Genomic DNA, 25,827 nt, shown 5'->3' on the forward strand with positions numbered 1-25,827 from the left:
GGAGGCCATTAAGCCAGCCTCAAGGAGGGACAGGTGAATATCCAGTGGTTAGGACACTTCCTACCCTCCATCAATGGCTACTAGTTATGGTGGCTACATGCTACCTCCATAATCAGAGGCAGCATGCCTCTGAATACTAGTTGTTGGGGGACAAGAGCAGGAGAGGCCTATTGCTCTCATGTCCTGCTTGTTAGTTTCCCAAGAGGCATCTGGTTGGCCATTGTGGGGAACAGGGTACTGGATAGGCCTTTGGGTCTGAATCCAGCAGAGCTCTTCTTATCCGAGCAGGAGGATCGACTCTTACCTTGGAGGGAGCGTCACCATACTGGAGGCATAGGGCACACTGTCTCTTGTCCTCAGGGTCAGCCAGTGGCTTCTGTGGCAAGGCATGCTCTGCGTCTTTCCCTGCTACAGGGAGAGAAAGAGAGTGGGGCACTGAATTCCAGCAGCTGGAGAGCAAGAAGCTTCCAGAAAGGACTGCGAGATCTTTCATACAGAGGGAACCCTATATGGTTCTGGCCCAGCCTATCCCCAGCGCCTTCAGCAACACCAGATAGGCCGCTTAACAAGATCAGCGTTGGATGGCCTTTTCTCTGTCCCATCAGCCAGGACAGCTAGGGTGGTGAGGAAGAGAGAGAGGGCCTTCTCTGTGGTGGCCCCCACTCTGTGGAACTCCCTCCCTAGGGAACTCCGCCATGCCCCCTCTTTAATGAGCTTCCACCATGCATTAAAAACGTGGTTGTTCAGGCAGGCATTTGGGGTGGGTTAGGGTATTTTTAGAAATATGATGTTTTTAATGAATAATTTTATTGTTTTAAACTATTTTTATTATTGTACATCGCCCAGAGTGGTTGGGTGACCAGCTAGATGGGCGATTAATAAATTTAATAAAATAAATAAATAAATAAACCAGAGAAGCAAAGAGGCGGCACAGAGCAACATGCCCCAGCTACAGAGCACCTGCTTTGCGTGCAGAAGGTGCCAGGTTCTATCCCTGGCCATCTCTAAGCAGGGCTGTTAGAGACCCTGGCATCAAACCCCAGAGAGCTACTGCTGGTGAGTATAGACAATACTGGGCTGTATAGGTCAGTGGTTGGAGCTGGTCCAAGGCAGCTTCATATCTTCAGAAATCTTACAACCATAAACCGCTGGGCCAGTAAAAAAAAGCCCGAGGGAGTTGCACAGATGCAGCTCCTGCCCACCTTGAGGCTTTTTAAAAACCAGTCTTACCCATCTTTTCAAGGCCAGAGGAAGTCAGATGACTGTTGGCAGCCGGGTTGACTTCCTCAGGCTGCCTCCACTGAGCATAGATGTGGTCGGAGGAGGGAGGCAGGACAGCATTGGGAAGCATGCCACTGTCAGCAGGAAAAAGAAGAGGCACCCATTAGAGTCTGCAGAGAGAGTGTCATTCTAAGAGCACGGCTAATTCTGCTGTCAGAAAAACACAAGGTTCTGCACTTGAAACTTTTCTTCATATCTGTGCCTTGCTGTATCATCATCATCATCATTTCTATACTGCCCCAAAGCTGAAGCTCTCTGGGCAATTCACAACAATTCAACACAGAAAAAAAACATACTACAACATTAAAACATTACACAACATAATAAAACATAGTCTAAAAATTGTTAAAGACACAAAATTTAAAAACAATTTAAATAGCTAGAAACAATTTCAATAAATCTCAGTAACAGACCTGTTCAAGACAGCTGATATACGTACCCCCATCATATGCCATTAAATGCTATCCTGCCCCCACCGCTCATATGCTATCCCACCCCAGCCCTCAAATTGGGGTTTTCGGTTGCTGTTTTTGTTGTTGGGGACTGAAAAAAGATAGGCCAAGGCAACTGGTGCAAGAAGGGCTTGAAGACAGGGAGTGAAACTAGAAAGGACCAAGCCTACCCCTCTGAAATGGATTCACTGGGCTGTAGCTCAATAGCAGAGCCCCTGCTTTGCATGCAGAAGGTCCCAGGTTCGATCCTTGGCATTTCCAAGTAGGGATGGAAATATTCCTGCCTGAAATCCTGGCGAGCCGCTGCCAATCATGGTAAATAATACTGGGCTAGACAAACCAAGGGTTCTGACTCAGTATAAGGCAGCTTCCTATGTTTCTACTGTTTTGGACTTGGCCTCTCATCTGTTGGCCTCAGTTCCCCACATCTATAAAATCGAAATAGCAACTCACTGTTAAGAGTCACTTTACAAATTTAAGAAGGGCTACAAGAATAATCGGCAGGCATGTGTTGTGCCCTTCTCTTGACACACCCAAGTCCTGCACAATTCCCTCATAGTAGCGGACATTAAAAAAAAAAACACAGCCCACGTTGCTGCTTTTCAGCATTTCTTCTCAGCCACAAAGCATAGAAAAAAGTCTTTTCTTAACCCTCACACCCCTCTGTAGAAATGCTCAGCATTCTCTGGGAAGTTCCATACTCTAAATTACAGATAAAATGTTCTAGACAATTTATGGTAAGGGGAAAAAAGTGACAAAGTCACATCTCCTATTTATTGTGTGCTATGCCTGCTCGATGCTTCAGAGAAAATTCTGCTTTTTCAGAGGCTGCCTGCAGCATAATAACATACGTAAGTTGAAAAACAGTCTTAAGTAAAAGCAATACAGCATACAGCACAACAACCCATGGACAGTAAATCGGCACTGTTGTGACTCTGTCACTTGTTTTTCTTTCTGTGATTGGAATGCCTCCTTGTTGCTGTTTTAGACAATTCATGGCACACCTGAAGCTTCAACCTCCTCCAAACTTTACTGATTTGAACAGGCACCACCAGCACCAGGGTGCCTGTGGGTAGGACCACTCACTTGGGGAGGGTGTTATTGCGAGTCCAGTGCTTTACATCCTGAGCATCAAACCAGCTGAAGAACTTTCCCATCAGCTGTAAAGACAAGAAGTGGACATTCACAAGGTTACTATGCAGGGGAGGATGTACTCTAGGCTGGGCAGAGCATGTGTGCGCACACACGTTTGTATTTCTCGGATCAGGTAAACCCAGGCCAGCATCACCCTCCCTCCCACCCACCCCAATCCAAACCCTACAGAGTACCTCGATGTAGAGTGCCTTTGCAGTAAAGCCGGTCTGCTCCTCCTCCGTTTGCCCCAACAGGACACCCACCATGTCCTCATTGAAGCTGTGCTGCAGAGAGAGAAAGCAGCTCAGCACAGGTCAGAGGCCAAGCTCCCAGGAGCCAACTCCAGCCCAGCATCCCTGGTCCCAGGACTCACCACGGATGAGTAGTGACCCTGTTCAAAGAGCTTGTTGACAGTGCGCAGGTCACAGGGCCGCAGGTGAACCTTCACGCCATCATCCGGACAACACTGGTGAGAGCAAAGGACTGAGAACAATGGGGCACTGCCATCTATTCCACAGCCTCCACCACCCCGCACCCAGGTTAGCAACGAGTCCCCTGTTGCGATAATATATTATTTTATTTATTACATTTATATCCTGTCTTTCCTCCTCCTAAGGAACCCAAGGCAGCATACATAATTCTCCTCCCCATTTTATCCTTACAACAACAATCCTGTGAGGTAGGTTAGGCTGAGAGTCAGTGACTGGCCCAAATCACCCAGTGAGCTTCATGGCTGAGTGGGCACTAGAACCCGGATCGCCCGACTTCCAGTCCAACACTCTAACCACTACACCACACTGGCTTTCCGTGACAGCTCTCTCTCTCTGGTAACTCTGACATTCCCAGAAGCCCCTTTCATGGCTAGACTTTTTTTTTTTTAATCATAGCACGCACCCTTCAGACCAAGAAGTAATAGCAAGTCATCCAGCAGTGTCCCCACCTGCCCGCAGAACAGGCAAGTAGATCAAATGAGAAACTTCCTAATGATAAGAGTGGTTTCACATTGGAACAGGCTGCCTTGGGAGCAGGGTGGGCTGTTCTTTGCAAGAGGTCTTTGAAACAGCAGCTGGATGGCCACCTAACAGGGATGCTGTAATGGCTTCTTGCACTACAGGTCCTGCACTGAGCAGGGGGTTGAACTAGACACCCCACATGGTCCCTTTCAATACAATGACCCAGTTTGAAGGAGCAAAACAAGCCCCTTTGGCTTTAATCCCCGGTGTGTGCCGGCTGCCATTTCCCTAATTACCCACTTGGCACGTGGGAGGCATGGCTTGTTTGAGGGGGAAACAACCCTCAAATAACCCTCTGCACTGGGGATTGAAACAAGCCACCGTGGCTTGTTTGATCATGTGAACTGGCCCAATGATTCAAAGGACTAAGGAAGGTGCAGGACAGCATGAGCAGGGGTGGGTGTGTGGGGAGAGATCTCAGGGCAGGGAAGACTTGGACAATAGAGCCTTGCTCCATTGGCTTCCTGCCCTATCAACATTGGGTGGGAGAAGACTGCATACAGGGACAGCATCATTTCTTTATAATGCAATGAGTAGGAAAGGATGGGTTGTACAAACACGCACAGCCTAGGGAAGGATCAGAGGCTGGCTGTTGCTAAGCTTGGGCTCATGGGGGCCCCGCCCTGAGTCTATTCCCCAGGGCCCTGGATCTATTCCCCAGAGCCCTATGGAAGGGTTTTTCTCAGCCTAGTTGCTATTCAGGGGGCAATTTTCAGGGGGGTTGCAGCTGGGGAGAGAACATCCTGCAACAGAACCCCAAGAAATCCCCCCTGCATGGCAAATCAACTTAGAAACCCATTGGTGCCAATGGGAGAGCTTTTCCCTAAGCTTAGCGTCTGCAGGACTGCATTCAGCCCAAACAGACCTACAGGGAGCCAGGTAACTGCTCTCAACCAGCTGTAGCTGGGCCAAGGGCATCTCCTTCAGTATGACTACTAGGTGTCTTTGCCAAATCAGAGAGACAGAGAGAATGAACTGAATATAACAGGACAGTCTACTACTCCTGCACATGCCCCGCAGACCATACCTGTGCACATTGCAGCAGTGGGATGGTGCACTTGGTGCTCAGCAGCCCCTGAAGCACCTGCCGCAGACCCTTGCGTAGCTCTGAGCTGAGGACCTCGCGCCACTTGGTCTTGTCACTGCCACAGCAGGGCCGGCAAGCATATACGACACTCTCAGGTAAGTTGGACAAGATCTCGTAGCCCTCATCTAGAGGAGAGAGGGTGGAGCACATCAGACACACCCAACCCTAGCCCAAAGACGATCATACTCTTCCTAGGTCGCCATGTTTGTGGCCTGCACTAGCAAGCTGGGCTTACACCACCAAGTGCAAGACCTGTCCAGGAGATTAAAAAAGGAGACAATATCACAGAGGGCAGGTAACTGAATAAAAAAGCTAAAAGCCTGCACCTCTCTACCACTTTGTCTTTTCTTAATCCTGCCACAACTCTTCCATCTGCACTATCATTTTCCCCATACAAGATAAAGCCAGCCAGATAGATTGGGGGGGTGGGGGTGGAAACGGGGGGATTCATTGTGCAGCGGCAGCTAGACCATATTGCTCTGGGCACAGAACAAACCTGAAAGTCCCTCACACTTGGCATGAACCCAGTGGTCACATTTGGCACACTGCATCATCTTGCTCTCATAGTCATTATCTTCATAGCAGTGCAAGCAGATCGGGCAGTAGTTACCTGGACGGGGAAGGGAAGAAAAGAAAAAACCAATGGAACCCCTTCTTCTGGGGGCCAGATGATATTTGATGCCTGTCATCAGAAGGGAAAAAAAGGAAGCGTATTCATTCCCCCCATTATTTATTTGCTACATTTATATCCGGCACTTTCAGTGTCTAAGCAGTATTCAGCAAACAAAAACACAATATCAATCAAATATAAAAAATGAAACAGAAGAGCAGCAAAGATCATAAAGTAAAACAGCAACCTTTGCCTCAAGTGCTTCAACGTAAAAAAAACAAACCCCACATTTCTAAAATGTTCTTTAAAAGCCTGGGAAAATAAAAATGTATTTTCCTGGCACCTAAACAACATCAGGTGCCAGGCAAGATTCCTCGGGGAGGGAATTCCTAAGGTGAGGGGCCACCATGAACAAGGTTCTCTCTCTCCAGTCACTACCCGCAGCACCTCAGAAGGCAGAGCATCTGGAGGAGAACTCAGATGATGATCACAGTGAACAGGCAGCCTGGTATGGGAGATGGCAGTCTAACAAATGTCTGGGTCCCAAGATGTGTAGGGTTTTCCCATCTAGGGACCCTCCAAAAAAGATACACTGAACCAGTTTGGCCTCTCCCCCAAGCCCAGTACCCTACCTGGCAAGTTCAAACTGAAACGCATGACATTTTTCAGATGATTCTGCTACACTCACCTTTATCATACAGCACAGAGCAGGCAGAGCACAGGCTGTAGTCACTAGACCACTCAGTGTCCCAGTTCTTCCCTGGAGCCGTCCCACAACTCTTGCAACGGATGCAGGCCGAACAGATCTGGAGAGGGAAGAAGATCAACAGCTGTAATACAGGGATGACTGAGTCTGCAGAGAAGAGTCACCCTCACTGGTCCACTGCAATCTACAGTCACTTACCCAGCCCTTCCTCTTGCGGAAGGGTTTAGTAGGGTAGTTGGGCCCAAGACAAGCCAGGTGATAGCAGTTCCTGCAGCGCTCACACTCCAACAGTTGCTGCAATAGGTGGGAGGAAGAGAAAAAAAAAACAAGCCATTATGCATAGGTTTTGGGATGGGAATTCATCACAGCTCCTCACCAACAGGTGCCACAAAGCCCTAATGAAAAATCCAGAGATGGAGTTGGGGGCGGGGAGAGAAAAACAACAACAGATAAGCACAATGTAATCACAGTGCAGAAAGCAGAATGTAGCTTTTGGCATCACATGCAGAAGCTACCGAGGAAAATCAGGTTCTCAGGATTCCTGTAAACAGAAGTGCCAAGTCTCTAGTTCTCATGAAAAAAGATGCTTCTCCTTAATATTCTATCCAAACTTCACCCCAGGCTATTCTCCATCATGCTGTGGATATTATTTTCTCTAACTACATGCACACAAACTTGGGCTCATCAGTTCTTCACTTTCCTATTCCTCGCACTACCAGGACACGGCAAAATCTTCCTTGTTCCTCTTTTAACGTCCCGTAGACTTGCCTTCTCCTTGCTATGCATATACTAAAAACTCTTGCTGAGATGCCCTCCTACACCTCTCACTCAGTCAGAACAATCTGTATTGTATTGTGCTTCTGGCATTGAAGCCTCTGACACTGGCAAAGCTGGAGTGACAGTTCAGAATGTTCTGTCGCTCAGGGAAGCAAGCAGTTTGCAGGGAGGGATAGGAAAGTGACACACAAAGGCAGGCTGAGGACAGGGAAGAGGTCTCAAGAGATAGCAAAGCAAAGGGCCAGGGAGACAAGACACAAGGAGGCAGACTGGGGTTGAATGAGGCTCACTGAAAAAGGCAGACAAGACAGGGAATCAAAGGAGAAGGGGCTATATACTGTGGGAGGGAAGGAGATAGAGGAGTGCTAGGGGGCTGGTCAAGAGTCAAGTTGGCTAAAGGAAGTGAGGTAATGTGGCCCAAAAATGGAGACCCGAGGAACAGAATTGGTGATGGAGATATGGAATTAAGAAAGGAAGAGCCAAAGAGAAAGGAGGACTGGGAGGAAACTACATGGCCTAGAGGTGGGAGGGGCTATGCACTATTGGCGGGAAGGAAGTGGGGGAGGCAAAAGAGGAAGCCAAAGTAGCATAGGATAGCTAGATCTCAACATTAGTTGTTGCTTGTACTGTTGCTAGGACAGTGGCTGTAAGACAGACCCTCTGGGACCTTCCTTGTGAACCTGTGTGGCGCTTTTTGTTAACATCTCCTCAATCTGGGCTTAGGAAGGGATGCAGCCTTCCAAGGTTTTTCAGACAGCAATAATTTTGCAAATTGGCAAGGGAGAGGTGGAGTGTCACACACTGATTTGAACTAATCTGGCATTGTCAAACTCATCCCCCTTCTTCTGCCACTACCCACCCCCTCCCCCCGAACTGTGTCTTCCCTTTTAGCATTTGTATGCCTGAGGACAGGGCACCGTGACTTTTTAGAAAAATTATTGGTGCGAGTTGCGTTGGGAGACTTGTGTTGGATAAGTGTGAAACACAAAATAAAAATAAATCATTTTTTGGCTGCAAGTTTGTGCCTTTATGAACAAGGATCCTTAGATGCTTAATGGAGGTCCCCCCTCATTTGCAGCATCTGATTTCAACCTCATTGCCCTTGCATGTAAAATTCACTAGTCCTAATGAAGCCTTCCCCCACCTGGTTCTTTCTGGATGTGTTGAACTGCAGCCCCCATCATCCCCAGCCAGCATGGCAAATGGCCATACTGACTGGAGATAATGGGAGCTGTGGTCCAATACATCTGGAGGGCACCAGGTCAGGGAAAGTGGTCTCAATGGATAACCAGTATGGTGTACTGGCTCGAACAGCTTCCTCCAATCTGGTACCCTCCAGAAGTTTGGACTACAGCTCCCATCATCACTGACCATTGTCCATGCTGGCAGGACATGATGGGAAATGCAGTCTAAAAGATCTGGAGGACACCAGATTTGAGAAGACTACAGTCTTAGACTTCAACCGGGGAGACCTGGGTTCAAATCCTCACTCAGCCACAAAGCTCACTGGGTGACCTTGGGTCAGTTACCATCTGTCAGCTTAACCTACCTCACAGGGTTGTTGTGAGGATGGGTGGTGGTGCAGAGACAGACAGACCAGGAGCTCCTTGGAGGAAGAGTGGGATAAAAATGTAATAAATAAATTAATAATAGAGCCAACTCCTGCTCTGACCTCCCTCTTTTTGCACTAACTGCTTCATCAGTGTCATTTTGGCTCATCTTGTTTTCTTCTCCTGCCTTTTCCGTTGCTTTCAGCCCTGCTGCTCCTGGTGAATGCACCTGCATGCCCCCAACTCTCAAGGCACCTACCCCTACACCTTCAAATTCCTCCTCAAGCAAAAGCTACTAGATGGCAAAGCAATTCCTGAACTAACATTCCCTGCAGCTTCTACTCCCAAGTTCATCCTCCCCACACACAGCTGCTTTTATCAAGTCATCTCTTGTGTCTCCACCTCTGCCCTACCTACTTTAAAACTGTAAATCTAATTTTTAAAACATATATTTATAAAGCATAGCTTAGAATAGGGACTAAGTTAGCCCTGTATTTAACCACTTACCTGGTCACCCTAGGTGACCAGGAATTTCATGCAGGCAAGTGAACAGACTGGTGTAAGAGAGACAGTTTGCTCCATCCATCCCTCCTCTGCCAGCCCATTGTTTCCATCCAGCTGTGAAGGAAGGAAAGTCTTTTCCTCCATGACCAGAAATGGAGCAGGCTGGCAGAGGTAAGGTGGATTGCTCTGTGCCTCCTCCTCTAGTTCATATGGTATAAGGCAATGGTTTTTACTATGCTGCAGAGGAGGTGGAGCCCCTCCTCTGCAGCAAGCATGGAAAACACAGGCTACTGGCCTCTTAGCAGGCTAGTAACTTTTGTGGGCTTATTTACAAGGCTGCACTAAGCGTAGCAGTAAATAACCAGGGCGGTGAGTGCAGAGCTCTTTGTTCCCCTTTTATTTCTGCATCAAGAAAATCAATTATGCAACCTGTAGAAAGTATGAAAACTAAACACATTTGCACATATTTGCTCATGCCTCATTACTACTGCTAGACATGAGAACAGGCAAAGAGCAATGGATGGCACGTCAGGCCCTCTCCCCACGAGAAATTCTGCTCACCCCAAGGTATCATCAAGCATGATGTTTGCAGGTGGGGGTGGTTGTTTTTTAACTGAGAACTCTGAAATACCAACACATGCAGAATTCTGCATCCTTCCTCATTTCTGTACTTGGGTGGTGCAGTCAAGGAATGCGCGCAGCCCTGGTAGCAGCAGCGGTGTAGTCCCAGTACACTCCCTGCACAGAATCCCAACACTGAGTAAACACTCCCTTGCCTTGGATGCCTTGTTTTTGCGGCCACACACATGACAGAATTTGCAGCGGCGACAACACCAGCTTTCCTCCTGCTCGGGCGGTGGCTGTTCATCCTCGTCCAGGCAGAAGACATGGAAGGGGTCACAACACACCTGGCAGAACACAAGCTGCAAAGCACACAGCAGGAAGTCATGTTAGATACACATTCTAAATGGAAGCTGGAAACCATGAACTTCGAAGCCTCCTTTTTTAAAGCCCTATGTCCCACCTGGAGGGATGTATGAGAAATGTGCTCTGACAATGTATGAATTTACCCAATTCGCACCTCTCGGACCCCCATGCAGACCTGAATGGAATTTGCAGCTAGAAATCCAGACATTTCTGAGCTTGCAACGCGCTCCGCAAAACAAAAAGCATTTAAACAACATGTGCACATTTTAAAAATGCGCAAAGGAAAAATCCATACATGTCAATGAGTGTGTGTGTCCAAAGCTGTGCACAGAAATGTGTACATTACAAAAAATGTAATTATTTTTTTAAAAAAAAATCAAGCTCATACAGAAACAGGATGGAATGAGCTTGACCTCAAAACCTGACAATCTCAGTGAGACCGAGATCGACAGATCCATCCATCCCTAGTCCTGCCCCGTTCCAGATACAACCCCCCTCCCTTGGTCTGCAACACCTCCCCATCCATTCCACATGGGTCCCCTAATCTCTCCCTCCACCCAACCCATCAGCCCAGGTGGGAGAATCCAGGTATCCTAACCCCAATTCCTCAGACACACCTGATGGAAGCCCTTGCTAGCACAGAGTAGGCACACCACCTGCGTGGTGACTGGCACCGAGGTGAGGATGCTGAGGCCACCCATCAGCCAGACGTTCTCCAGGTCACAGTCTTCCTACAAGATACCCAAGTGGGAAAAGGTTGTGGTGAAAGCCTCAGAGCCAGAGACACTGAGCCTGAAAAGGAGGGAAGGGTTCTAGCTCAGTGGAACAGAACAAATGCTTTACAACTGGAAAGGCCTAAATTCAACTGCCAGTATCTCCAGTTTAAAGGAGATCAGACAGCAGGGCTACGGCCAGTCACAGGAATCTGTGGCTACTAGGCTAGCCTCCTATGTTCCATACAGTTTAATTTTCATCCAAAGGGAGGAATGTGCACCCATCTGCCATCTCCTCTGCTCCCACCATCCCACAATATCAAACTACATTAGTATAACACAAGCGGAGAGCAAGTGAATTGCAGGAGGAGGAACATACGTGACAAAGTGACCTGGTTCTCATGACACGAGGGTGGTTATTAACCACCCCCACGAGTGTCGGTCGCATGCTGTCCAATGTATGTAATTACCCTTGCCAGCCGCACCTTGTTGTGACATTTGAACCCGGCCAGAGTGAGTGGCTGAGGTGGTTAACAAACCACCCAGCAATCCTACAATAGACAGTGGCTTATTCATTGCCCTGCAAGCGGAGAGCAGATGAATTGCAGGAGGAGGAACATACAGGACGAAGTATCTTGAGAGCCAAGCTGCAAGCTACAGGGGAAGGGAAATAACCCCAGGGTAGCTAGCCAAAGTTATTGTGAGGAAAATTTCTTCCTGAACCTCCTTTGACCCTTCCAGATCTCCCCATGCAAAAATAAAATAAAAGGGATGGCTATCACAGAGAACTTGACGGTGCACTATAAACAGACAGGGTCTCTGAATAAAGGGGCTGCACCATTACGAACAGAATTGGCAGGGTGCTTGCAAGGATATCATGGCCACTACATCTCTTTGTGCTCATTGCAACCTCCTCTCCCGCACCCTACACCTGTCCAAAGCAGCTAGAAAAGCCAATAACCTCCACCCACCCACCCCAAAATGTGCACCTCCATCTCCTTGACCAGAGTATTTCTGGCAAGACATCCAAGTTTGACAAAAGTGTGCTCTGCAAATTCCAAGGACAATTTGTATGGAGAGCTGATTAGTGAATGGGGAGTAGGATGGGGGCAGAGTTTAATCACCCAGGGGTGGGGAACGTATGGCCCTCCAGATGTTGTCAGACTCCAACTCCCATTAGCCCCAGCCAGCGCAGCCAATGGTCAGGGATGACGGGAGTTGGAGTCCGTCTAATGCATTTTGGTTAATGTGCACTCAGCTGATCAGCCTATCGTACACACCACAGATATGGGAAAAGGTGCCAATTCAGATTAAGGTGTGTGTGTGTGGGGGGGAGCTGCCCCCAAAGGGGACTGTGATCCATGAGTTGCCAAACACTTTGAGGCTTTAACGTCATTATTTCAATCAGATGTCTCTTATACAGACACTCCCTTCCTTACCTTGAAATCAACCCTGAGCCGGTGGATGCCATCCGTGGATTTCTGTTTCCCATTCCAGCCATTGGAAACGGATGGGAGCGTGCCAGTAGAGACATCCTGGAGAAAGAAAGGAAAGTTGACAGGTTAAGACTGATGGCCAATATCCTCAGACCAGGAGCACCATGGAGACACAATTTCTGGTTCATTTAAAACTCTATGTGCCAAGAGTGTATACCTCAGTCCCGGGGACCAAATTCAGCACTCCTTGGCACCCAATTTGGCCCTCCTGGGGTCTCCAGATGGCCACACACCATTAAGAACATAAGAAGAGCCATGCTGGATCAGACCACAGGTACATCTAGTCCAGCATTCTGTTCACACAGTGGCCAACCCATGGGAAACCCTCAAGCAGGCCACAACTGCAAGGCACCCCCCCCGCCCATGTTCCCCAGCAACTGGTGTACATAGGCATACTGCCTCTGATACTGGAAGTAGCTTACAGCCATCAGGGATAGTAGTCATTGATAGCCTTCTCCTCCTTTGTCTAACCCCCTTTTAATCCATCCAAATTGGTGGCCATCACTATGTCTTGTGGTAGCAAATTCCATAGTTTGACTCTGCACTGTGTGAAGAAGTCCTTCCTTTGATCTGTCCTGAATCTCCTACCAATCAGCTTCATGGGATGACCCCCCTGGGTTCTAGCATTATAAGAGAGGGAGAAATGTGTCTCCCTGTTCGCATTCTTCACACCATGCATAATTTTGTACACCTCTATCATATCTCCCCTTACTCACCATTTTTCAAAGCTAAACAATCCCAGCTGTTGTAACCTTCCCCCAGCCGCCAATCATTTGGTGTTTTCCTGGCTTCCGTGCAGTTTTTTTACTCATTCTAAAAGGTTGAAATGCCTCTCCTAAGGCCTGTATTTTTGACCTGCCCACCACTGGAATGTGGCCCCCAAGAGCTTCTCCGAAATAGAATTCAGCTCTCAGGCTGAAAGAAGTTCAGCACCTCTGCTATACACTGATAGCAAACTCATTCTCCCAGTGCCAGTCCAAAATAGCATCTCTCTCTCTCGCACACACGAGGGAGGGATCAGCAATCCTGGGGAAATCCAAAAGTTTTACAGAAATGTAAAACAAACACACACACTTTAGAGAAAACCTAAAGGGTGGGCTGGGGGGTGGGGATGACCCAAAACAGCCCAGGACTGAGCAAGCCCAATGGGCATGGAATGTTTCATGTCCACTGGGGGCTAAAGCAGAAAAATCGGGGTGGGGATGGGGGAGAGAATGGGATGGAGTCATCTGGAAGATGGTATGTCTGGCTGGCACACTGATCAGGAGCATTCCATACTGCAACATTTTGCAGCTGGTCCCACTTGTATTTATATTTTGCTTTTCCTATGATAGAAGCCGTTTACATGCAGTTTTTTAAAAACAGTAAATATGCACCCAAAAAAGGAAAAAATAACCTCATTAAAACTGAGCAACCCAACATCCTCAGAAATAAATCAGTTATGCAAGCCCTCTGAAAGACTGTAAGAGCTACTTTTGGGATTCTGCTTGGACCTTAGTGTATGGCACGGATAGGGAATGTCTGGCCCTCCCATCAGCGCTAGCCAACGTAACCAATAGCCAGGAATGATGGGAGTTGCAGCCCAACAACATCTGGAGGGCCGGACATTTGCCATTCGTGGTGTAGAACCAGCCACAGGCTTGTTCCAAAAAACAACCCCTTGGGCCTTTGCCCATCCGCAGAACGTGCTCAGTTGAGGGGTACAAGGCATGTTGGAGCCTTAACACTTAAGTCTTTGGGCTCTGTAATCCCCCATTCCAGACAGGGACAGCCCCATGTCAGGGACTCTGGGAGGGGTTACAATACTGAGTACAACTTTAAAACCCAGATAGGATGGGCCTTGCCAACTTCTACTCACCCCTTGTGGAAACCTCACCTTCTCTGGCTTCTTTCTGGCCTTCAGCTGCACCACAGGCTGGAGGGGGGTTCTGCGTGGTCGACTCTGCTCCTCCGAGTCCATAGGAAGCAGATCTGGAAACAGAGGAGGAGAGCGCAGGTCAACAAGGCATTTCCTTCCCAGTCAGTTTCTTTGATCAACGCTAAATAGGACGAAGACCTTATTTTTTACAGTTGATGTAGAGCTTCTGCTGTGTTTAAATCCTAAAGTAGCAAACCCTAAGGGTTACCCCAAATGGTATAAATTTGAAAAACGGGATGGAGAATGTATTGTGACACTGAGAGATGGGGAAAGGCGTAGAGTTCCAGCAGTAGCAGAGAGACCTGAATTGATACAAAAGGCATATCTTAGTGTGGGGCACATCTACCAGGGGCAGGGAGGACTCATTTGCAGTTACGCTGAGCAGAAAGTTTTGGTGGCCAGGCCTAATGGAAGGCCATTAAAAAGAGTGGGGGATTGATGACATCAGCCATCAGAAGTCTAGCTAAAATCTCAGATATCAACAATAAAGAATTGGAAAGAGGATTATATGCTCAGATGGCCTTCTCTCTGTCCCATCAGCCAGGACAGCTAGACTGGTGGGGATGAGGGAGAGGGCCTTTTCTGTGGTGGCCCCCACTCTGTGGAACTCCCTCCCTAGGGAACTCTGTCATGCCCCCTCTTTAATGAGCTTCTGTCGTGCATTAAAAACGTTGTTGTTCAGGCAGGCATTTGGGGTGGGTTAGGGTATTTTAGAAAATGTTTTTATTGTAGAATTTTATTGTTTTAAACTGTTATTATTGTATGTTGTACATTGCCCAGAGTGGCTGGGTGACCAGCCAGATGGGCGATTAATAAATTTAATAATAAATAAATAAAAATAAATTATTTTTCTCAAAAGCACAGCAACTCAGCTGGCCTCTACAGCATGCTTGGGAGTTAACATTTGCCTTGTTATGTGATAAAGGAAGTGCTTGAATGGGGGTGGGGAAGAATTCCTGCCAGACCTCATGCACAGGTCTCATCTAGGGCATGCCCTGGAAACATTTGTTCTTCAATGGGGTGGAGGAAGCAGGGCATACCAAGCCCACTAGGCTGCTGTAGGACAATAAAGGTCACTTCACACACAAAATAAGAATTGTATGGAAGAGTCAGTTCCATATATACCAGCCTTCCGTAACTTGGTGCCCTCCAAATGTTTTGGACTTCAGTTCCCTTCAGTCCCACCAGGACAGCTAATACGTAGGAATTCTAGGAGTTGCAGTCCAAAACATCTGGAAGGCACCAGGTCAGGAAAGGCTGATATTTATTTTTTATTGGTATTATTTTTATGCTGCTCCTCAGCCAAAAAGGCTCCCAGCGAGGCTTCTATATGATCAATTAAACAATACATATACACATTAGCGCATATACATATTAACAAGACATGCAAGCTGATCCTACGTACACACTGGCAAGCTGCAGCTGGCCACAGGTTCCCAGCTGCACAGGCATGGATGCGAATGATTTGTTGGTAGGATTGGCACACGTGGAACCCGCACGAATGCCTATGGGGCAGTCTCAGGCAAAGCAGCCCCAAACCTCGTGTCTCACCTGAGTCCCGGGAGGATTTCCGGCGATGCGTGGCTGAGCCAGACACCAGCTCTGTGTCTGAGTCGGAAGATTCGAATATGTCATAGGAGGGCCTCTGCTTGACGCAGCGCCGGGCCGACTTGCGCTGCAGCAAGGAGTCTTGCTCGGCCGTCTCCGTGGCCCCCAGCATGACCTCCCAGGGGGCTGGGAACTCCTCTTGAGAATCCTCCGAATCCCAGGGAACGATGGGCTTCACTACTGTACGGCCTGAAGACAAAGGCACGGGGTGAACAGAGTCTCACAGTTGGACTCCAACAGCGGGGGGACGCTGACCAGGAGAGACCAGTTTCTCCCACTCATCTCCAGCCCCATCACACACTCTACAAGGGTCACTGTGATTTCAAGGGGTGTGTGTGTGTGTGTGTGTGTAGTGTGAAGAGGGAGAGAAAGAATGAGAACGGTCAGTATTAAGTGCATTATCCAGGGCAGACTGATGCTATGCCAGCATGGCATAGCCTGGTTCAAGCAATGAACTAGGACTGGGGAGATGCAGGTTCAAATCCCCACTCAGTCCTGAAGCTCATGGGGTGACCATGGATCAGACACCATCTCTCAGCCTAACCTATCTCACAGGGTTGTTAGGAGGATAAAAGGGGTGGGAGGTGGGGAAGAACCATGGACGTCGCCTTGAGCTCCTTGGAGGAGGAGGCAGGATATAGATGTAATAAGAGACAAACACAGTTTGTAGCAGCTCTTACTGTACTTAGCTAGCTGGAGTTCAGAACAAGTGACCCAATTTCACCTGTGGCAAAGTCTCCATCAGCTCACTTACCTTAGACAAATCTGATCTTCAGCCCCTTGCAATAACTGCTCCATTCTTCCCCCCCATCCCTCCAGTAATCTGATGCATTCAATCTCTGGCGATCCCTGACCTAATGGCTCTGGTGGGGCCCACTCTGCCTCTCTCAATAGGCTGGCAGATCGCTCAGAGAGAATGTTCCCATCCTCCTTAACTATCTCATTTCCAATACAAAAGAGATTCGAAGAGATGGGGGAATGTTAGACCTCGGCAACTGTTCACATCACACTGACCTTGGTCCATGATAAACAAGGCTTTTGGCCAGGGAGCAAAACTGGGCTACATTAAATTCCAGACAGGCGGCTAGGCTATATTTCCTCAGATGTTAAAGTTCCCAGTTAAATGGGCGGCATTAAATGGGCAGCATCACAGCCCTAGTTTGATACAGCAAACCCGAAAGGGAGACTGCTGACAAGGAGTTTCCAGTCTCCCGACAAAGACTATTGTCCTCTTTGTCATATGCAGATGAAGTAGCCTCTAGTCCACGAAGGCTTGAAATCTCTAGCCTTTAAGGAGTCTTGGGGGAGGGGGATGTTTGCTAGGCAAGTAATCGCCTCCATGTCTTCCCTTTTGATAACTGCAGCCCTTCCCTCTATGTTGGATCTGTGTCTCATTAAAAACTCAAAGTAAGATTGGGGGGGGGGATCCCTGACTCACTTCCCATAGTAAAGCTGAAAAAGCAATGAAGAGGCAGGCAGGCAAAAACTCAAAACCTCAGAGGAAAAAGGGGGACCCAGAGTTCAAGACTGTAACTTCTAGCTATCCTCCCTTCCTATCCACCCCCATCCTCACCCCACCCCAATACACAACTGAGTAGAGAGAAGTCAGGAGTCTTGGCTCCAACTGTAGCTACTTGACCCATCTCTGCCCAGAGCAGATTCAACAAAATCTAGCCCACCTCCTTGCTTTCATGCCCCCCACCCCACACTCAGCCTCTTTCCCTGGATTATCTGCTCACATAATCAATGTTTCTTCAATCTGCAGGCAAGCAATGCCATTCTCACACACACCAGGCAGGCTCTGCTCTTGTTCAAGCCCGCTCAGGGCACAATGGCTGCCCCTGCAGAACCCAGCCCCACCCCTTCCTGATTTGTGCCCATTTCCTTCCACCCCTCCCCATCCCAAACCAGGCAGAGATCCTATCCCTTCCCCCGCTTCATTGCATCCTCAACAGAGCTACCTGTGATGTTCCACAACTCCACCCAGCAGAGGCCAGTCTCTTCCTCCTACATACTTTAAAAAACCAGCAGCCTCCATGGCCCCCAGCATCACTGCAGTTTCTCACCAAATGGGAGGCCAGAGGGGAAAGCAAAGAGGCAAGTTCCTGTTACTTCCTCCAATGACCCCTTCCCTGCAGCAATCGATGAGCTGGTTTAAGGCAAGCTCATCGATTTCTCAAGCTGTTTGAAGGATGGGATAGTGCATGGCGTTTTACCGAGGGTAAGAGAACAGGATCCCTGCCCCGAAGAGCTTTCACTCTAAAAATCAACACAGGAGAAAACAACAGAAGGAAGGAAAGGGAGGTGGGAGGCAGAGCTAAATGGAAAGACTGTGATCGTTCCAGCTAGACTTGGTTATAGGGTAAGTAATGGCTATGTTTCAGACTACAACTCTCATCAGCCCCAGCCAACATGGGCAAAGGTCAGGGTGATGGGAGTTGTAGTTTAAAATATTTGGGGGACACCCAGTTGGGAAGGCTGGAGTACAGTATAGGAAGCGAAGTGGGGGGCATGTCCACACCATAACTTGGCGCGGTTACTTTCCTCGAAAAACAACAGAATTTGGGTTTAACCCAAACCCTTATGTACAGATAGCCTAATTATGGCTATGAATCAGGAAGCTCTCAGTTCAGATCTCACCATTCTTGCTTTAGGGAAGCCACCCACTCTCAGCCCCCTCCCATCTTAACCCGAGATAATATATATAAAGCGCTTAGAACACTTGAAAGCAGTATACAAACGCTAGATAATAATAATAATATTTTAATAGTTACTTTCAGAGGATTAAAATGTGCACATGACAGGATCCTACAGAATCTGCCCTTGGAAGGGGTAGGGAAGGGTCAGAAAGAGTGCGTGGCTAAACAGAGTGGACAGAAGATCTGCACCGTTTGGAGATTTGATAGCAGTGGATTTCCTCACCAGCGTTGAAGGCTAAAAGTCAGAGCAGATCAGGTTCCATGACCCCCACTGGTGGCACAGAAGTATAAAAGCCCCAGAGGATGACAAGTGTTAGGTCTGGTTTGGTTTTAAATCCCTCCTTTGAGAAAACAAAAAGGTCAGGAATGTAGTATCACCTTTGTCTTTACCTTGGGGACCAATACAAAGCAGTGCAGAGCCCAGTGACTGAAGAAACAAATGGTGCTTAAAGAAAAATGCCCTATGGCTACAGCGTCCCTCATCTCAGCAGTGGTAGCTCACTCTTAAATCCAATTTAGTTGCCATATTCTGTAGCAGCTCTGAGCATCCTGAGGAACTGGTATTCAAGGGGGTGGGGGTAACGAACAGTAAGGAGCAGGTAGCTCCAGGTTTCAAGGCATGGCCTGAGGGGTTGAGATGCAGCAACCTTGCTGAAACTTAAGCAGGACTGCATCTGGTCCTGCAACACTCACACACACCACCATAACTTCCACAGAGGTGGGGACATAGATGAAAGGTACACTCCCCAAGAGGAACAGCTGGGTGGAACAGCCTTTTAAAATGTGACTGGCACCACACTTCATTATTCAACACAAGAGTGAATGGGACAGGTACGTTTTCCGCAGCATGCAATGAGGGGATTGCGGGAACAGTGTAACCTAGGGCAGGCTTCCCCAACCTAGTGCCCTCTAGATGTGTTGAATGGCAGCTTCCATCATCCCCCAACCAACACAGCCTGTTTAACTACAACTCCCGCCGTCAGGATGGGAGTTGTGGTCCAACACATCTGAGGGGCACCAAGTCAGGGAAGTCCGATCCAAGGAAAAACAGGCACAAATCAATCTCAGTGGAATACACATAAGAATCAATTGAAACAATGCCAGAAGTAAGTTAAGCCAGGTCACTGGACCGGTTCATGTTCACCTGAGAGCGGGTGATAGCTCAGTGGTAGAACACATGCTGTGCAGAGGTCTCTGGTTCAATCCCTGCCATCTCCAGTTAAAAGGAGCAAGTGATGGGGAAGAAGACCTCTGCCTGAGACCCTGAAGAGCTGATGCCAGTATACAAAACCAGGCTAGATAGGAAAATGGACAGACCTGGTATAAGGCGGCTTCCTTTGTTAGGTACTCAGTTGTTGATCTGCAGGAACAGCAACTGTTTATAGAAGTACAGAACGTATTAACATTCCATTACAGATTTTGGACCCTTTAAAAAAACAAAAGGATCCAAGAACTGCAAATCAGTCTTGCACTTCTGTTAACTGCCCTCAGCTCTTGGGGATAGACAGGCTACAAATCTAAACTAACCAAATGAAAAGCAACACCCATAAAGGGAGAATAAGCGCAGTGATTAAAGGTCAAGTTACTAAGAGCCCAGTTCCCACCAGAGTTGGATGCCATCTGCAATGCCTTTCCCTGAGCACAGAAGGCAGCCAAGCTGGGCAAGGAGCCCCAATCGACTGCCGTGGTCACAGAAGTGCTCACTGGCGCGCGCACATGCTCTTGACATTCTCGAGGCAAACTGCATTAGGGCACAATCCTATTCATGCTTAGACAGAAAAAAGTCCTCCGACTGCCAGCACTCCCCAACTAGCCATGCTGGGAGTTGTAGGACTTTTTTCTGTCTAAATATACATAGGACTGCACCCTTAGAATTTTACTCGAGGATCTTTTGGAACCCGCTCCATGCTCCAACAAGGATGCTGGTTCTGCTCCAGGCAACATGGGAAATGCCCCAGAGAGAGATTAACACAGGGGTGTTGAACCTCTCTCAGCCAGAAGGCTGAATCCCACTTTGAAGAAGCTGGGGGGGGGGGCTGCATTCCAGCAGTGGGTGGGGCTGAAGGCAAAGGTGGCAGACTAAAGGCAAAAGGGGCCAAAATACCAGAACATTTTAGCTTAAAGCTCTTATTTCCAGTAACTTGGCCTGCACAAAAGCTGGGAAACCACCAAATGATCTGCGGTTGACAGGGCATGACCATCTGGGGAACTTCAGAGGACCAGATTAGGAGCTCAGGAGGGCTGGGTTTGGCCCCCAGCCTAAGGTTCTGCAGCTCTAGATTTTTTAAAAATGGCTATAGCGTATGACAGTATCCAGTGGTAGCAACTGAGATTTGAGCCATCTGACATTCTGCATAACCATATTCAAGCCATAAAATACAGAATTTGGCTGCCAACACATCTTGCACATAGTTTCCTGGGGATTCTCATCTTTCACTTAAGACACCAGCATTATATGTAACAACTCGCCTACAATGACCAGGAATTCCATGCAGCTGAGTGAGCAGACTGGTAGAAGACAGACAGACCTTTCCATTCCCCATCCACCAGTTTGCTTAGTTTCCCTGCTGGCTTCCCCTCCCTCTGCAGCCAGAATGGAAACACAGGCTACCAGGCTCTTAGCGGGCTAGTAAAAAATAATAATTGCAAGCTAGTAACTTTTGTGGGCTTATTTACAAGGCTGCCATAGATGCACAAGCCATATTTCTTGCTTTCAGGATATAGTTTAAAAGTATATTGGCAATTGCTGCCTGAAAACACAAGAAAATAGGAATTTCCCACCACCACCATCACCCCCCCGAAAAAAGGCAGAGTATCCTGCGCTCAAGAGAGTGGGACCTCCTCCAGGGTAGATACTATCTCTACCCATGTACACTACATACTCCATTCTCCCCTCATCTCCCCATGACTTTCAGCTCTTCTCCCCAATCCCTGACATGAGGTTTAGATTCTGAATTCCAACTTCACAAAATAGTACTGCATAACAACATGTAACAATTTAATATGTAAATTCACACAATTTGTAAAATGTAACCGACCAATATACAATGTGAAGATTAGTAGCAGTATTAATTCCATTTGTACCCCGCTTTTCCACAAAAAGTTATGCCCAAAGCGGCTTACAGGAAGATAAACAAATAAAACCAATAATCAATAGAACAGTTGAAATGTATTAAACACACAATTTCAAGATCTACAATTAAGACAGTTAAAAACAGCAGTCTCAGACTTATACAAAACTTTAAACAACAAACTACCGAACATTAAAAGCCCATCTAAACAAATATGTTTTCAGAGCCTGCCTAAATGCAGGCAATTTGGATGTTAAGCGCCAAACGTATAATCCTTTCCAGTATAACGTAGAAATCAGTGCTTGTGATTCAAGTTTGAATATTCAGTGCAGGATTCCAGTATCCCCCGGGACTGGGCCCAACATGGCTACACAAATATATCTAACAATGCCCTTGACCAGAAGGTCATATAATATATAACGGAAAAATTGAAGACACACAAAAAAAGAGACCACACGTAATCACACAGTCAACTCACAGTAGCACATTATCAGTCCACCCATGGACAGCCACTCAACTGTTACCTTTCTTAGACAGCCGTTCCACTCGTCGAGCCTCAATCTTGTCGCACTTCCGATACCTGTCAGTTAGCCAGACATATAGTGTCAGAGCAGAGAAATGATCCAAAAACAGACTCTTCAGGCCCAGTGACTTGGGAAATAGAGGGAAATCAGACCTGTGCCCTCCAACCAACATCAGACAATGGTGTGTAGACTTTGTTACACAGACAAAACTACTCACTGGCAAAGTTGGCTAGCAAGGTGCTGAAGTACTCCTCAAAGGGGAAGAAAGGCCTATCCGGGACGAAATGGAAGGCCATTCTTTCCCCAAGAAACCTATGAGGGGGAAAGGCACACTTCATGTAAAAAAAAAAAAAAAAATTAGGAGAGAAGATATTCTCAGGCACCTGAAAAATGCTTTAATAAGCCTGATGTGTTTCAGAAACATATTTCCTTCCTTTGGGGCTGCAAATAAAATATCATTGTAAAATATTGACATTTTAAAACCATACGAAAACCTGTAAAAAATATATACAAAGTTCCAACAATTAATTTTCACAACTGCAACCAAAGTTCCTATCAGGGATAATCCATAACCATTAAAAATGTATCTATTATACATACATTCTTATTTTTGCATCCACCTACTCCTATATACCAAGAACTCACCCATATGTTCATATGGAGGTTTACCATTAGTAGAACTGCTTACAAAGTCATCAAAGTTAAATACAATCGACTCCCTTGGCTATTAAAACAAACTGCTCCATTAATGTAAAATCTTTACAGCGTCATTATCACATTCCTGTACAAAAACATTTTCACCAGTTGTTTATATCCTGTTACTTGCCCACTCACCTTTCTCCGCATACATTTTGAAATATCTTACTGATACCTGCTCTGTTTCAAACTATTTGAAAAACAGGGAAGACTCACCCTAGTATTATATTTTTTAAATTGGCCGCAGGTTTCATTCCATTTCATCGCAGGGGAGATTTCTCTTTGCTTTTTCCTCCTCTTCCCAGGAGTAGACCTACAGAATTCCCACCCACAACTTACAGCAAAGGTATATATTCCTCATCTTCAGTCAGACCCTTTCGAACAAGGCTTTCTGACTGCAGAACATCTCTCTCCTAAGAAGTTTGACATCTGGTTTGTGTAATTTTTCTATCCCTGCAAAAGATATTTCTTCAATAGAATGAGTTTGCTGTAAATAACAGTTTATTAAAAAATTTCAGGATCTTTTATTCCGTATACTGCTGAAATGCTCGCTCGTGCATGTCTTGAGTGATCTTTGGGTCTGGCCACCATATATTTTATGGTGTGGACATCTGATTTCATATTTGTTGATCAGATCCAAAGAACACTCAAGGAACCCGTGAGCGAGCCATTAGAAAGCTTTGTTCCAAGGGGTCTGAAGGAAGATCTAGAATACTTACCATTGTTTTAAGAGAATATTATGTAGGGCTACTCATAAGTAGAGGAAGAAAAAAAACAACAAAAAGAACTCTCCCTTGCAACGACATGGTATTGCCCCCATTCACCTGCAGCCAATTTAGGAGTATAGGACTAGGGTGACTCTTCCCTGTTTTTCAAATAGTTCAAACCAGAGAAGGCATCAGTAAATACACACACACACGCACGCACGCACACATAGACAGAGTATATGCAGAGAAAGACCAGTGGATGAGTAAAAAGATGTAGACGACTGGTGAAAATGTTTTTTGTGGAGCTACGCAATAACGAGGCTATACACTTTTTATGTTAACTGTCAAGTTTGCTTTAGTAGCCAAGGGAGACGATTATACTCGATTTAACTTTGATATGTTTGTAAGCAGTTTTTGTTAATGGTAAGCCTTCATATGAATGTTTGGGTGAGTTCTTTGTTTATTCTAGTAGGTGGATGCAAAAATAATGTTTTATATTTTATTTATTTAATAGTTATGGGTTATCACTGATAGGAACTTTGGATACAGTTGTGAAAATTAATTGTTCAACTTCACATTTTTACAGTGTTTATATGGTTTTAATAATGTTTAACAATGACATTTCATCTGTAGCCCTGGAGGAAGGAAATATCTTTCTGAAACGGATCAGGCTCATTTAAGCCTTTTTCAGGCGCTTGAGAGCATCTTCAATTTTTTTTTTTTTTTTGGCATTCCTTCCCCAAGACACAAGGCAACAGTCAGGAGGGGCATCCATTTCACAAGAGGCAGTGTAGTGCAGGAGTAGGCAATCTGGCTCCCTCCAAACCCTTTGGACTACAGCTCTCATCAGCCCCAGCCATCATAGCAATGGTCAGGAATTGTAAGAGTTGTAATCCAAAGCACCTGGAAGCACCAGGTTGCTTACCCTGGGACCAGAGTGTAAGACATATTACAAAAGGGGATGGGGAATTACATACACTACCCCAAGCTCCTTGGAGGAAGGGAAGGATAGTTTTTAGGGGTATTATTATTAGGAAATCCACATGTACAAGCATATGCCAGGTAAGCATTTGGAACTCCACTTCTGTTTGGAATAAAATGTTTCTAACCTCCAGTGCTATAGCAAACAGTGTCCGTGAGCTGGAAAACCAGCTTCCCTCCCACTTGCATGACAACACTGACGGCGTTCAGATGATCATAGGGGCAAAAGAACCCATTGTAAGTTCTTTCCCCGCATGTGCCAGTGGCATGACCACAATTTACATAATTACCTGCGATGCAGCACGGGTTGCCGTGTCATCCAAACCCGGTGCACAGCACGTGCAGGGTGGCTTCTTACCCATCCTACAACCCACAGCTTCCAGCAGGGTTTGGACAACACGGCAACCCACACTGCATCGCGGGGGCGGGGAAAAAACGCACAATGTGTTCTTCTAACTCTGCAATCATCTGAACTCAGCCACTGCCTCGGCCCAGAGTCTTTCTTCTGCACAGCTACTAAAGACACAGAAATCCCATCCTCCCTGGAAACCGTATACCCTTCTGATGGAGACTCTAACCAGGAAGGGGAACACAGCTCCAGAGATTCCCCACAAGAGTGCTATTCCTTGCCCTTCTACCGCTACTATTCAGTTACCTCAATTTACTTGCTGCTTCATTCTGGGATGCCCATGCATCTGGTAGCCAAAGGAGATAAAAACCACGTTGCTCCCCGTACCCACCCACCAGGACTAACTGCAAACAAGGTAAAACTACTACTGAGCTTGCTTCTTCACAAAAGATGGGCCAACGATCAATGGCTGCACCAGGACAGGGATGAGGAGCCAAGTCCCCTTTCCCTCCATATCGCTAGCATGCTCCTAACTAGTTACTAAGACCAAAAGATGCACACGAGGCCTGGAAGATAATGGGAAACGTCTGGAAACATATGGGTGAGATTCTAACTTTGAGGTGGTGGCTGGGTGGGGTTCTATGGTTCCAGTAACCAGCACTGAAGAGTGATGGTCTGACTGGTAGCTGACCCTGCCAACTGCCTGCAGTCAAATGCTGAAAGCAAAAGAGATGCTGGGGAGGGAAATACGTTGGTACACCCAAGCTGCTCTGGCTGTTGAGTGTTTATAATGTTCTTGGGCAGAACTGGAAACTTACATCGAGGAGTACATACTGATGTCTATACGAACGACCACCAAATCACATCTGGATCTCACTAAACCACTGCTCTGTTCCAACTCTAGCTGTGTTTTTACAAGGTATTTAGGCATGGCTAGTTGCACCAGAATGTGGAAGGCACTGAGCATTGGACTGTGCATCCCACTAAAAGCAAGCAGTGGTGAGACACAGAACTGGCACCTGGA

General features: G+C 46.9%; 1 protein-coding gene across 3 annotated transcripts in view; it reads right to left on the reverse strand.

Moving 5' to 3' along the window:
• KMT2B (lysine methyltransferase 2B) overlaps positions 1-25,827 on the reverse strand; it is a 77,659-nt gene that overhangs the window by 22,323 nt on the left and 29,509 nt on the right. For all 3 annotated transcript variants that reach the window (XM_084815472.1, XM_084815474.1, XM_084815475.1), the window contains 15 exons: positions 22,071-22,126; positions 15,720-15,965; positions 14,127-14,221; positions 12,194-12,289; positions 10,659-10,772; positions 9,891-10,037; positions 6,482-6,577; positions 6,266-6,383; positions 5,464-5,577; positions 4,908-5,092; positions 3,241-3,333; positions 3,062-3,151; positions 2,820-2,893; positions 1,231-1,355; positions 305-408 (listed from right to left, as the gene is read on the reverse strand). In XM_084815472.1, coding sequence (XP_084671598.1) covers positions 305-408; positions 1,231-1,355; positions 2,820-2,893; positions 3,062-3,151; positions 3,241-3,333; positions 4,908-5,092; positions 5,464-5,577; positions 6,266-6,383; positions 6,482-6,577; positions 9,891-10,037; positions 10,659-10,772; positions 12,194-12,289; positions 14,127-14,221; positions 15,720-15,965; positions 22,071-22,126 — 1,753 coding nt within the window. The remainder of the gene's footprint in view (positions 1-304; positions 409-1,230; positions 1,356-2,819; positions 2,894-3,061; positions 3,152-3,240; positions 3,334-4,907; positions 5,093-5,463; positions 5,578-6,265; positions 6,384-6,481; positions 6,578-9,890; positions 10,038-10,658; positions 10,773-12,193; positions 12,290-14,126; positions 14,222-15,719; positions 15,966-22,070; positions 22,127-25,827) is intronic.

The sequence above is a fragment of the Heloderma suspectum genome, chromosome 10 (assembly GCF_057233095.1).
Source record: "Heloderma suspectum isolate Gila_16-S chromosome 10, 16-S_ref, whole genome shotgun sequence".
Lineage (NCBI taxonomy): Eukaryota > Metazoa > Chordata > Lepidosauria > Squamata > Helodermatidae > Heloderma > Heloderma suspectum.